The sequence below is a fragment of the Penicillium chermesinum genome, assembly GCF_028974085.1.
Source record: "Penicillium chermesinum strain IBT 19713 chromosome Unknown utg000005l:1.0-4115287.0:1.0-4118363.0, whole genome shotgun sequence".
Lineage (NCBI taxonomy): Eukaryota > Fungi > Ascomycota > Eurotiomycetes > Eurotiales > Aspergillaceae > Penicillium > Penicillium chermesinum.
In genome coordinates, this window is record NW_026695315.1 from 2,693,996 (window position 1) to 2,704,639 (window position 10,644).

The 10,644-nt window shown below is 49.6% G+C and overlaps 4 protein-coding genes across 4 annotated transcripts; 3 read left to right on the forward strand and 1 right to left on the reverse strand.

Moving 5' to 3' along the window:
* Positions 1 to 620: 620 nt before the first annotated feature.
* On the reverse strand, positions 621 to 908 carry N7468_007177 (uncharacterized protein; the record flags this gene model as incomplete). The annotated part of the gene is made up of 1 exon (XM_058476473.1): positions 621 to 908. One exon carries the CDS (start codon positions 906 to 908, stop codon positions 621 to 623), a length of 288 nt encoding a protein of 95 aa, XP_058329363.1.
* A 652-nt stretch (positions 909 to 1,560) lies between these two features.
* Positions 1,561 to 2,943, forward strand: N7468_007178 (thioesterase domain protein; the record flags this gene model as incomplete). The annotated part of the gene is made up of 1 exon (XM_058476474.1): positions 1,561 to 2,943. One exon carries the CDS (start codon positions 1,561 to 1,563, stop codon positions 2,941 to 2,943), a length of 1,383 nt encoding a protein of 460 aa, XP_058329364.1.
* A 287-nt stretch (positions 2,944 to 3,230) lies between these two features.
* N7468_007179 (aspartate aminotransferase) lies at positions 3,231 to 4,636 on the forward strand (the record flags this gene model as incomplete). Its single annotated transcript, XM_058476475.1, has 3 exons — positions 3,231 to 3,267; positions 3,463 to 3,868; positions 3,919 to 4,636. The coding sequence occupies 3 exons, from the start codon at positions 3,231 to 3,233 to the stop codon at positions 4,634 to 4,636; spliced, it is 1,161 nt and encodes a 386-aa protein (XP_058329365.1).
* Positions 4,637 to 6,838: 2,202 nt separating this feature from the next.
* N7468_007180 (KH domain protein) lies at positions 6,839 to 10,256 on the forward strand (the record flags this gene model as incomplete). The annotated part of the gene is made up of 7 exons (XM_058476476.1): positions 6,839 to 7,357; positions 7,461 to 7,742; positions 7,839 to 8,300; positions 8,352 to 8,676; positions 8,726 to 9,090; positions 9,145 to 9,342; positions 9,393 to 10,256. The coding sequence occupies 7 exons, from the start codon at positions 6,839 to 6,841 to the stop codon at positions 10,254 to 10,256; spliced, it is 3,015 nt and encodes a 1,004-aa protein (XP_058329366.1).
* Positions 10,257 to 10,644: the final 388 nt, after the last annotated feature.

Consider the following 10,644-nt stretch of genomic DNA (forward strand, 5'->3'; position numbering starts at 1 on the left):
TGCCTCGTAAGAATCGTGATATTTTAAGCCATTGGTGATTTTTAGCAAAGATACCCTCGTACTGAATTTATGCTTTTGTCAATTGTTTCTTCTGGAATCTCCCGAGGTCGTATCTTTCAAAAGTACGTAGGCATCCGGGGTTCAACCTTGGAACCTTGGAATTTCAATAGTTAAAACGATGGAAGAGGCTTTGAATTGGGCAGATGGTCTGTTTGGATTCGCGGTCCCTTCGTATTATTGGTTAATTGTTACGCTAGTCTGTATGCGGTTAGCCACGGAATTACGGCTTAGCGCAAAATTTCAATCCCACGTCCACTGACTGGTCTAGTCATGGGGGTTTTCAATGGTGCCTGCCAGAGGGGCAAAAAAAAAGAAGTAAAAAATGGGGCCTGCCGGTATCGATCCGGCTACCTTTCGATTGACTTGTCTGAAGTTAGCTTCAGTCGAATGTCATCCCATTTAGACCAAGGCCCCAATTCATGTGAAATACCTCGCTCTTTGGTATTATGGACCGGATGTGACTGAGGCACTGGTCTGAAGTGGGTCTGGAGACTGAATCTTCATCGCGATGTGGCCGACTCACTGCATGTGCGTAATTGAATCAACTACGGTCTGGACCATTACCAATACTGACAAGTGTGTAGACCGTCGGTGCTATGGCCGTCAAGTACAACAACTTGATCAATGGGAATGGCAACGGCACTTTTGTCAACTCTAATGAACTCCAGAGGTTTGATATCAGCTTTTCTTCGTTTTTCAGTCAAAATGATTAAACTGATGATGGGAGACGACGCCTTGACAGAATTCTCATCTATTGAGAATGTGGGCTTGGCCTTGGTCTCACTGTAGTACAAACGGATACATCTACTCCAGGCATTCCATCGATACAGGAACATAATCCAAGTCATCTCTCGTTGGAAGACGATGTTGACTAGGGGGTCCAAAGCTCACCAAGCGTACCTTCCAAGGTCCGCACTCGAAATCTGGCCCTATAGGGCTGATCTAAGCTAATATCCCCAAATGAGCCGGTTCGTCGTAAGCCCGTACTACTCAACCTTGGAACATACCCATTGAAGTCTCCAGCGACTCCTCCAATACCATAAGCAGCCAGCTCACCGTATTCAGCCATGCTGTCAGGACATGACAGGACAAAATATATGGACGATTTTGCTGGTTCTCATCGTTGACGAGGTCAATATTTCGACAAATGTTCATATGCGATGCTCTAGTTTTGTGAGCAGATTGACTGTATTGCCATCCAGAAAAAGCCTATCATTGCTTCTTCCTTACCATGTCAATGCCCGCTTGATTCAAGCAATATCTTCCTTCAGTAGAAGTATTGAACTCTGCGACCGTGCTTGGAAGCTAATGGACATAGAGTGGGGTGCCATGAGATGAAAACTTTTTGGAAGAGGAGGCGGATGATTAGACAAGAGCAGACCAAATTCTCAGAAATTCTCAGGTAAATGTCTCATATTGGTCCTTGGTTATGAACGGGTTTTCACTGGAGAATCAAGTCTATTTTCAACGTCGTATTTACACATGCTCCTCTAGATTCTAATGAGATTCAAGTTGAAGCCTAAGCTGATCTATCCCATGGAGCCAATCAGTCCTTACCCAGGGTCATGTCTTATCATCAAAGAGGCAGTCATATCAACGAATATTAATAGACTCGACTCGAGGCCAGCAGGACCGGTGAATCTCAGGTCCCATTTAATTCTGGCCAATCAATGCACGATACCGCCCCCCCCTACTGATTACGGATCGACCCCGACCACCTTCCTCTCCCTCGGTACTGTCTTCCTCGTCGCATGCGCTGCCAAATCAAGTCCCGCATTTCTATTATCGGCCATGGCGGACGAGCTTCTTTTATATGACGGAGAAGTGTCTGCTACAATTGCTGGTTTTCCAACCATATATCACTTTCAACCCAGTGCAAAGTTAGCACAGTCTGAGGGGCATAAGCCACTAATAGTTTGCATCCCCGGGGCTTGTCATCTGGGAAGGATATTCTATGGTGGGCATGAAGGATCCAACTCAAGAAACTTCCTAGCATACCAACTCAGTCAACTTGGATTCAATGTCCTCTCCCTTTCATATCCGCTTGAAATCGGTGATCTTATGCCCACAACAGCCGCATATTTTCGTATCCCCGACTGGGGTCGACAGGCTGCAGTCACTACAAAGAAGGTTATAGATGAAAAAGGTCTTACGACACGCTCAATTGTGTTGATGGGTTGGAGCATGGCTGGTCGCATGCCAGTACCATTCAATATCACGGCAAAAGAACTGGGGTTAGATGTCCAGCAATTTATCAGTCTCTCTGCTACGCCTGGCATATCGGGCATTCGAGCAGCTACTCCACGCCTTCCGTGCAGCGAAGCTGGTTACTTCTCCATGCCACCTCGCCTGGAAGATTTTTATAAACAATTGGAAGAAATGGAGGCTTTGAACGGCTGCAAAGATATAATCCCTCGAGGTATATATTTGCGGGAGTATACAGGGGGGATGCCTGTCAGCCTTCAGGCGTATGGATTAAAGTATGCCGGCAAGGGCTCTTTCTCGAAAGATGATGTTGTTCATGAACATGAAACAAAGGTCTTCGATATTTCAAACCACGCCCTCATAGCAGCCCTATATCCCACCAGTATACTGGATCCGGTACACGCGCTCACAGACAAAACAACTTGGGGCTTCCTTATGACCCTCAAACTTGAGTCCAGGGTGAGACAGATCCTGTCCTCGGTGGATGGACCTCCAGCTTGGCAAAAGCTGAAGGACTTGATAGAATCTGCGCCAAATAGGCTGTGCTTACCTGTGTCTGGTAATCATTTCTTCTTCGTCGGAGAAGAGTCTGCTCGAGGGGCCGCAGAAGCCGTTTGCAAACTTATTGAAGAGACTAGAAAATTTCAAGAGGAATTGTACAATCTAAGCGGTACTTAGATGAGCCGGTTATTGTTATGGGAATGCTGACTGAGACTTCTGTCATAACAATCCTTCTTTACTTAACAAGGTTAGATTAACTTCTTGGTCGTAGGGTGCGCAGATAAGGTGCATTGTTCTATATCGAGCCAATCATCAAGGGAAAATAGAATTCAACGTTAGGCGTGCCGCTTGGTGACTCACACCAGACATTCCTATTTAACTATATAAAGGACCAGAGAATAATCGAGTCGCTCTGAGATTATCCCAGTCCTGAAGAACAGTTGACAATTCTCCTGACTATCAATATGGTACACGTTACGCCATTTGTTCTTGACAATTTCGGTATGTCCTCCAGTGTGCCCTCTGTAGCAAGACCAAGCTCATCAGCCAATTAGTTCGTCAATACAAGGTACATGCTATCCAGTCACGGCGAAACTTCATGCTAACACAGAGGACCTCAGCTCAATGCCAAAGCATCTTTACATGGTTCGTCTCCTTAACCTCCTTCAAATTACCTGCTGGCCTCACACTCCGTAGATACCTGCGTGGATCCCTTGTCGTTCCAGGGTCTCGCCCAGCTTGGAGACACGTCAACTCCAATCAAGGCAGATGCGCCCATCATTTATGGCCCATCGGCAGGAAATACTGAAATCCGCGAAAGGATTCTAGAGCTCTACTCCAATGATGTGGCCGATCCAACAGAATTATCTCTGACCGTGACCCAGGGGACCATCGCAGCTAATTTCTTAGTGCTAGACACTCTTGTTGGGCCTAGGGATCATGTTGTCTGTCAATATCCTACATATCAACAGCTCTATGACGTCCCTCGTCGGGCAGGTGCTGAAGTTACTCTGTGGCGCACTTCACCAGAGAACAACTGGATTCCTGACGTAAAGCAACTAGCTTCTCTGGTCAAAGATAACACCAAAATCATCATCATCAAGTAAGCCACCTGCAATTAGGTAGCTCTATGATATACTAATTAGCCCCAAGTAATCCGAACAATCCAACGGGCGCTTCGATCCCCACAGGAGTTCTCGAGGACTTAGTTGCCTTCGCTGCAGAGCGAGACATCATCATTCTCGCCGACGAGGTATTTCGCCCTCTGTTCCACAGTCCCTCCGAAACAAATCCTCCTTCAATTATATCGTTTGCGGGACGTTACAAAAACATCATCGCTACTTCCAGCGTCTCCAAGGGATTCTCATTGCCCGGTATTCGTCTAGGCTGGATAATATCTCCGAACCCCGACCTCATCCACCAAGCCAGCATGGCCAAAGACTATACCACTATCTCGGTCTCTCAGATCGATCAAGAGCTAGCAGCTTTTGCGCTCAATGGTCTGGTCCGAGCGAAAATCATCCAGCGATCGCTGGATATTTGTGGACGAAACCTCGCGGCGCTGGAACACTTCGTCGATACACATCCGAAGGTTTTGAGCTGGGTTAAGCCAACGGGTGCTGCTTCGGCGTTTGTTTGCGTGCTCGACGAGGTCTCCGGGGCTCCTGTTGACGATGTTGAGTTCTGTATTGCTCTCCTTCAGAAGACCGGCTTGTTTATCGTCCCTGGGGGCAAGACATTCGGAACAGAGGCTGAGATCGATTTCAAAGGGTACCTTAGGGTAGGGTTTGTCTGTGCGCCTGAGAAGTTTGACCATGCGTTGAAGCTGTGGGGTGAATACTTTGAGCAGACAAGGTCTAGATCTATTTAGATCGTCTAGTGATATGCATGAAATTATCTAGTCCCAGGTCCGAGCCACGGTCCCGAGAGCCACAAGTATAGCTTGATTAACTTGCATACGCAGTACATTCTTGTGTGGATACTGTTTGTTCCGATGCAGGCTCGGAGCTCTGTTGATTTGCATCTTCGAAGGGCCTGCTTTCTGATATATTACTAGTAATAGTCGCCTTGCAGTGCAAGTCTAGTGTGCAACTAAGATCTATACTAGTTATAGTATTTTCCACAAGCGCACCCCCGCCCATCAACGGCCAGGATAGCCTTCAAGAATTGTACACACCAGGTCAGGGAGCGATCTTTAATTTTGACATACCTTATTGTAAATTCAACCGCATACAGGTGGTTTCTGCTCTTTGTTTTGATTGACGTAAGGAGTGTGGCTGTGTTATGACGTCACATGACCGGAGGTGACTCGACACTAACTAAACAAAAGCATGAGTTCGTTTCTCGATCCGTGGATGTGATAGGTGTGATTTGTCAAGGGTACGGGTAACTAGTCACAGGGCTGTAGAAGCTTTAGCGCCGGTGGTTTCAGGTCCATGAAGAGAAGCAGGTTTGCCCAAGGCCACCAGGAACGCTGGTCTCGGTGACTGGGGCCAAAAAGCTGGGGGATAGAGGCCCCGGCTCCTGCAGTCAGCTTTGAATGGTGGCTGCTATGGTCCATCCAGTCGGAATTGGTTTCGAGGCATCGAGTCTTAAGCATCAGCGCGTGTTTACGAGGAGATGACGTCGACCATTTGCATCTGGATGTCTGCGATATGCTGTGCTTGTCATTGTAGGTTTGATCCCGCGATGCCCAAAGGAGAACTCATGGTCATCATTTGCCACCATCTTTTGGCATCGCAGACAAAGTCCCACATATGCATTGAGTAACTGGGTGCTCTGCTGGGGCCAGTGGGGGAGGCCACGACAGCGCGGGGGGGTTGCGTTTCTCAGCACAGGCTGCGAGCTTTCCCGCGTGGCCGCACCGCTCCACCCTTGGCTGAGACCCTCCACTTTCCCTGAAGTACGCAGTACCAAGTTGAGCCTGGGTCCCGGACCAGCCGAGTGGATCGAGACAGAGCCGGGGCCCGCGACCTATAAGAGAGTCGATCGGGGGGTGCTATGGGCAGCGAGGGTACGCGGAAGGAGTCGGATCCCCGGTCGGGTTGGATGGAGTCTGGATCTGTCTGTCAATACAAATAGAATCAACCTAAAGCTTTGCAGTGCCCGAGGCTGCGGTAATCCCAGAAAAGGCCAGCCGTTAAGGAAAGATCCTCAAAGTACTCCGTACTGAAGATCGTTATGGCACGCCATTGTCCCGTTGGCCATCTTGACCAAGTTGACCATACGACGTGATATCCAGTCAGCTCTTTTTAGGGTCCCCCATACTGGAGCTTGGAAACTCTGATCGTTCGACTCTGGCCACGTGACCTGACACCCCGTCATTTTGAGGTTCTACAAAGACAAGAACAAGAACCTGTATGCACAGGACAGTATTTGATGGCTTGTTAACGGTGGAGGATGAGACCAAGGTAGCGGACGATCATCTGTCTTTATGTAGGCGCCCTCTCTAGAACCGCCGATCTAGTCTTTCTCTGCAGGACCCTTGCGGACTCGGGGCCGCATTCTTTACCAGCGAGGCAGTGCTGAATTGCGGATTCAAAAGTACTGGACTTACCTCCCCCTGAAAATCGTCAACCTTATGGGGTCCTGAGAAATACTCCGTAGCGTCTATCAATGACTAGAGGATAATCCAAGTAGAACATAGAACCAACGGAGGTTATGTGGACTGCTGGTGGTATACGAACGATTACCGTAACTGCCCATGACCCGCACAACTCCAATCCGGTGAAGGAAGGCTTCTGACCTGGAAGCGAAAGGGCGTTGCGATAAAAGAACCAGTTAGAAATCTCTGCAGACAAAAGATTCTCCCCTAGACTTTTCCAAGCTTGCATGACCACTTGCATATCGGATGCCCGAAGATATCGAATTTTCGTTGTTCCAAGAATCGATCGATCTTCGTTCCCACCATTCCCGAAACGCCCACGCCCACACAGCGCCATTCCTATCCCTGTCGAGAACGGGCTTGATCTCTTCCCTCCCACCCTCTCCACCTCCACCATCCACCACTTCCCTCTTCTCTCGTACCCCTCAAATTCGGCTGGGGTGTGAGTAGGAGAGATCCAATCCGGTCATGCACAAGATCTCCAACTTTACGGGCCAGGCCCGGCATGGTTGGGAACGGATGACGCCCACCTTTGGGATGTCTAGACCGCACACCGACATGGCCTTTCGTCGACCCCATGGTGCTCCTCCAATGACGCCTCCGACCAGCATCGATCCTACCGTTAACTTGTCGTTCAACGTCCCCTTCTCTTCCACCTTAGCCGGCCCCGACGTCGAAGATGTGCTACACGCCAGTCCCGCCGCCCTACAACGCTGGACTTTCCCCGAAGGCACTCCAGAAGGTACCCCCGTGCACCAGCTGCCCGTACACACAAGTAACGTCGAAGGACTGGGGAGACTATGTCGACAGATCACAGAGAGCAGTGGGGGACGTATTGAAGCGACACTTGTATCATCAGAGCCCAAGGCTGTCCCGTCCCTACAACGACGGCCAAACGGCTTGGTGACTAATGTCTGTGTTACCGGTGATGGAGAGACTGTGCGGAAAATGCGGGCGAAGATTTTGAACGAGACCCCGATTATGCTGGTGAGTCGACGGATTTTCCCCCCTTCATCTGCCGCCGTTACGAGATTGGGCACTTTGATTCAAGAAAGCCATCTTTGCTAATCAGTTTGTGTCTGGAATCTAGCGATGCGCAACCGTCGACGTAGATATGCATCTGATCATGGATGGATCACCAAACGGCATTCGAGCAAGCGTGCTGGAGCACATGGATACACTGGCTGCTTACACTGGGACCGACATTTTCTTACTGACACCTAAACTTCACGATGCTGACAGTGCGGTTGTCTCATCATACGGATACGCATCTGACAATGGTCTCGAGCAGCGCTTCCGAGTTGCTATTTACGGTGACATGGAGAGCTCAGAGCATGCCAAGACGCGAGTCTTGATCATGATTGATCAAATTGTGCGTTTCTCGCTTCACCGCTTCTTCTTCTTCTTTTTTTTTTTACTTCTTCTTCGGAGGGGGAGTCTCAGCCCAGCTAACAGACTTCGGCTCTAGCTTAAACGCCACGTTGATGCCATCAAGCTTGAGTTAACGATGCACACGTTGGTGTGTGGCCGTACTCGCAAGAACATCAAGCTCATCGAGGCTGCCACCGGCACAGCTATCTACTTCCCTCCACCTTTTCCTCGAATTTTCGGATATACCCCACCGGGCGCCAGCCGTCGAAGCGAAGACGAAGTCTATATCACGGGTGAGACACCGGAACAAATCAGTCGTGCGAAGCAAAAGCTGCGTGAGCTAGTGCTGGGCGTCAAGATCTATGTGAAGGACGTAGTCGTCAATTCAAGCAAGATTGACAATATCTTGCTCGATCGTTTGGATAAGGTCCGCAAAGTGATGGAGATGAACGGCTCGTACGTTCTCTTCCCACAGCTAGGCAGCCAGCGTGGTATGGTTCGGATCCAAGGTACTGAGGTCTTGCACGTGGAGCGAACTGTTCGGGAGATCATGGCCTTGGTATGTGATAGTGATGATGATGATCTGATGTGGTACTAACTGTATCTCTAGGCGGGTCAATTCTATAGCGCATCTTGGTGGATCATCATGCCCGACCCCGCGCAAGGCGGTGTTCGACCCCCTTCCACCCCTGACGTGCGAGCAATGCTTTCGGACATCTGTATCAACTCCGAGGCTGAAGTTAGCTTCGACAACCTCACCTTCACCATCAACGGGTCTGACGACGCGGTGAAGGCTGCCATGACCGTGGTGAACCAGATTCCTTTCGTCACTCGAAGCCAGTATCAGATGCGTGTGAAGATTGAGCTTGCCAACGAGCACAAGGAATTTGTCAGTGGCAAGAAGAACGGCAAGATCAACAAGATCATGGGCCAAAGTAAGTTCTTCTACACAAGAAGCTGAAAGCAGACGCTAATCGCCCTCAGGCAATGTGCAAATTATTTTTGATGGATTCAACGAGTACAATTTCTATATTGATGTGTGTGGCAACCAGTACGACTCAACGAAGAATGGTTTGGATCTGGTCGAGCAAGAAATGCCGGCCTCGATCTCCTTCCATGTGCCCGATCAGTATCACAAGCGGATCATCGGTATCGGTGGACAGCATATCCAACGCATCATGAAGAAGTACTCTGTTTTCGTCAAGTTTTCCAACGCCATGGACCGCGGTGGCATGGGCAAGGAAGATGATGATATCAAGGTCGACAATGTGATTTGTCGAACTCCCGCTCGCAATGCCCAGAGCCTGGATCTCGTGAAGCAGGAGATCATGGATATGGTCGAGAAAGTCGTAAGTGGTGGCTTTGCGAAGAGATGACGTTGCCAAGCTAACCTCGATACACAGGACGCCGAGTATGTCTCGGAGAGAGTCGTCATCAACCGACTGTACCACCGCGAGCTGTTGGCTCGTATGACTGAGATTGACGAGTTGGAGAAGAAATGGAACTGCAAGATCGAATTTCCAAGCACTGAGCTTGCCAGTGATGTCGTGACCATCTCTGGCCCTGAGTACCAGGTCCCGCAGGCCGTTGATGCTCTACTGGTTCGTGAACATGATGCCAACGTACTGTCCTTTTGACTAATATTCCCCAGGGTATGGTACCAGAAAGCCACGAGCTTCACTTCCAGAGTTCCGTTGAGCTGCGAGAGCACTTCAAGTCCTCTGATTTCCTTGAGGACGTCCGTACTAAGCTCAAGGAGCAGTACGAAGTCGACATCAATGTTGACACCACTGCCGACCTGCCTGACACCGAAGAAAGCTCTTCCTCCTCGCCTGAGCCTGGGCCCGAAGATCGTGTTGTCCTCGGCTACACTCGGAACAATGCCGGTGGTCTCAAGGATGCTATTGATTTCCTGATTTCCCGCCTTGTTGCTCACGGGCTTGATGCCACAACCGTTAAGGGCGCCATTCCTCGGCCCAAGTCAGATTCGTTTGAGGAGTCGCTTCCTTTCTTTGACTCTAAGCTGCTGCAGCACGCCCCAGCCCCTCTGGTGACAGATTCGCCTACTCGTCCTAGCTTCATCGACGACACCAGCGAGCGCGGCTCGATCTTCGAGCGCCTTCGCAAGCCCGGCAGCATTTCGTCCTTTTCGTCGTTCATCGGCCGTAAGAACCACTCTGCTTCCCCAGCCTCGTTCTTCAAACACGCGTCCAGCAATGCCTCCAAGGCTTCTCTTGTGTCTATGGAATCCCGCGACAGCGGATATCGCAACCCTTGGAATGATTCCGGTGTGAATCTCCCCGAGGACGACATTCCTGTCTTGGGAAGCTCTCATTCCCACAAGAGCAGCAATAGCATTGGCTGGCCTTCGCGTTTCGATACGAAATTTCCCTTCGGCACGGCACCGGGCGACATGACCCCCAAGCATGACCCGCGCGCCTCTTTTGACAGCGGTCGCCCTAGCACTTCGAATTCTACTTCTGGATACCCGGCCCCTATTGGGCCACCCCGTTAAACTCAAAATATCCATTTACAGCAGTATACCCTCATGGTTGTGATTTGATTTTATACTCCGCTTTCCTGTTTGTTTTTTTTCTGTTTCTCTTTCTTTCTTATGCTTCCATGTTTCAAGCGCGTATCGCTTCGTTACTCTTGTTTCGGTTATTTGATGCTTTCTTGAATTTTCCTGACTGATTTGATTGATACCACGGAACGCAAGCAATGAAGGCGTCAAAAGAAAATGAGATATCCAAGATATGTGTGAGATAGAGCGGAGGCTTCTCCTCGCCATTCCTGTTTTGATGCTGTTTTTTTTTTATTCTGCAATTGTTGATCATCTGGAGTGTGCATGGGAGGAATGGGTTATGTCGGTGCCAAGCTCTATATGATACCCTCGCCGGCGT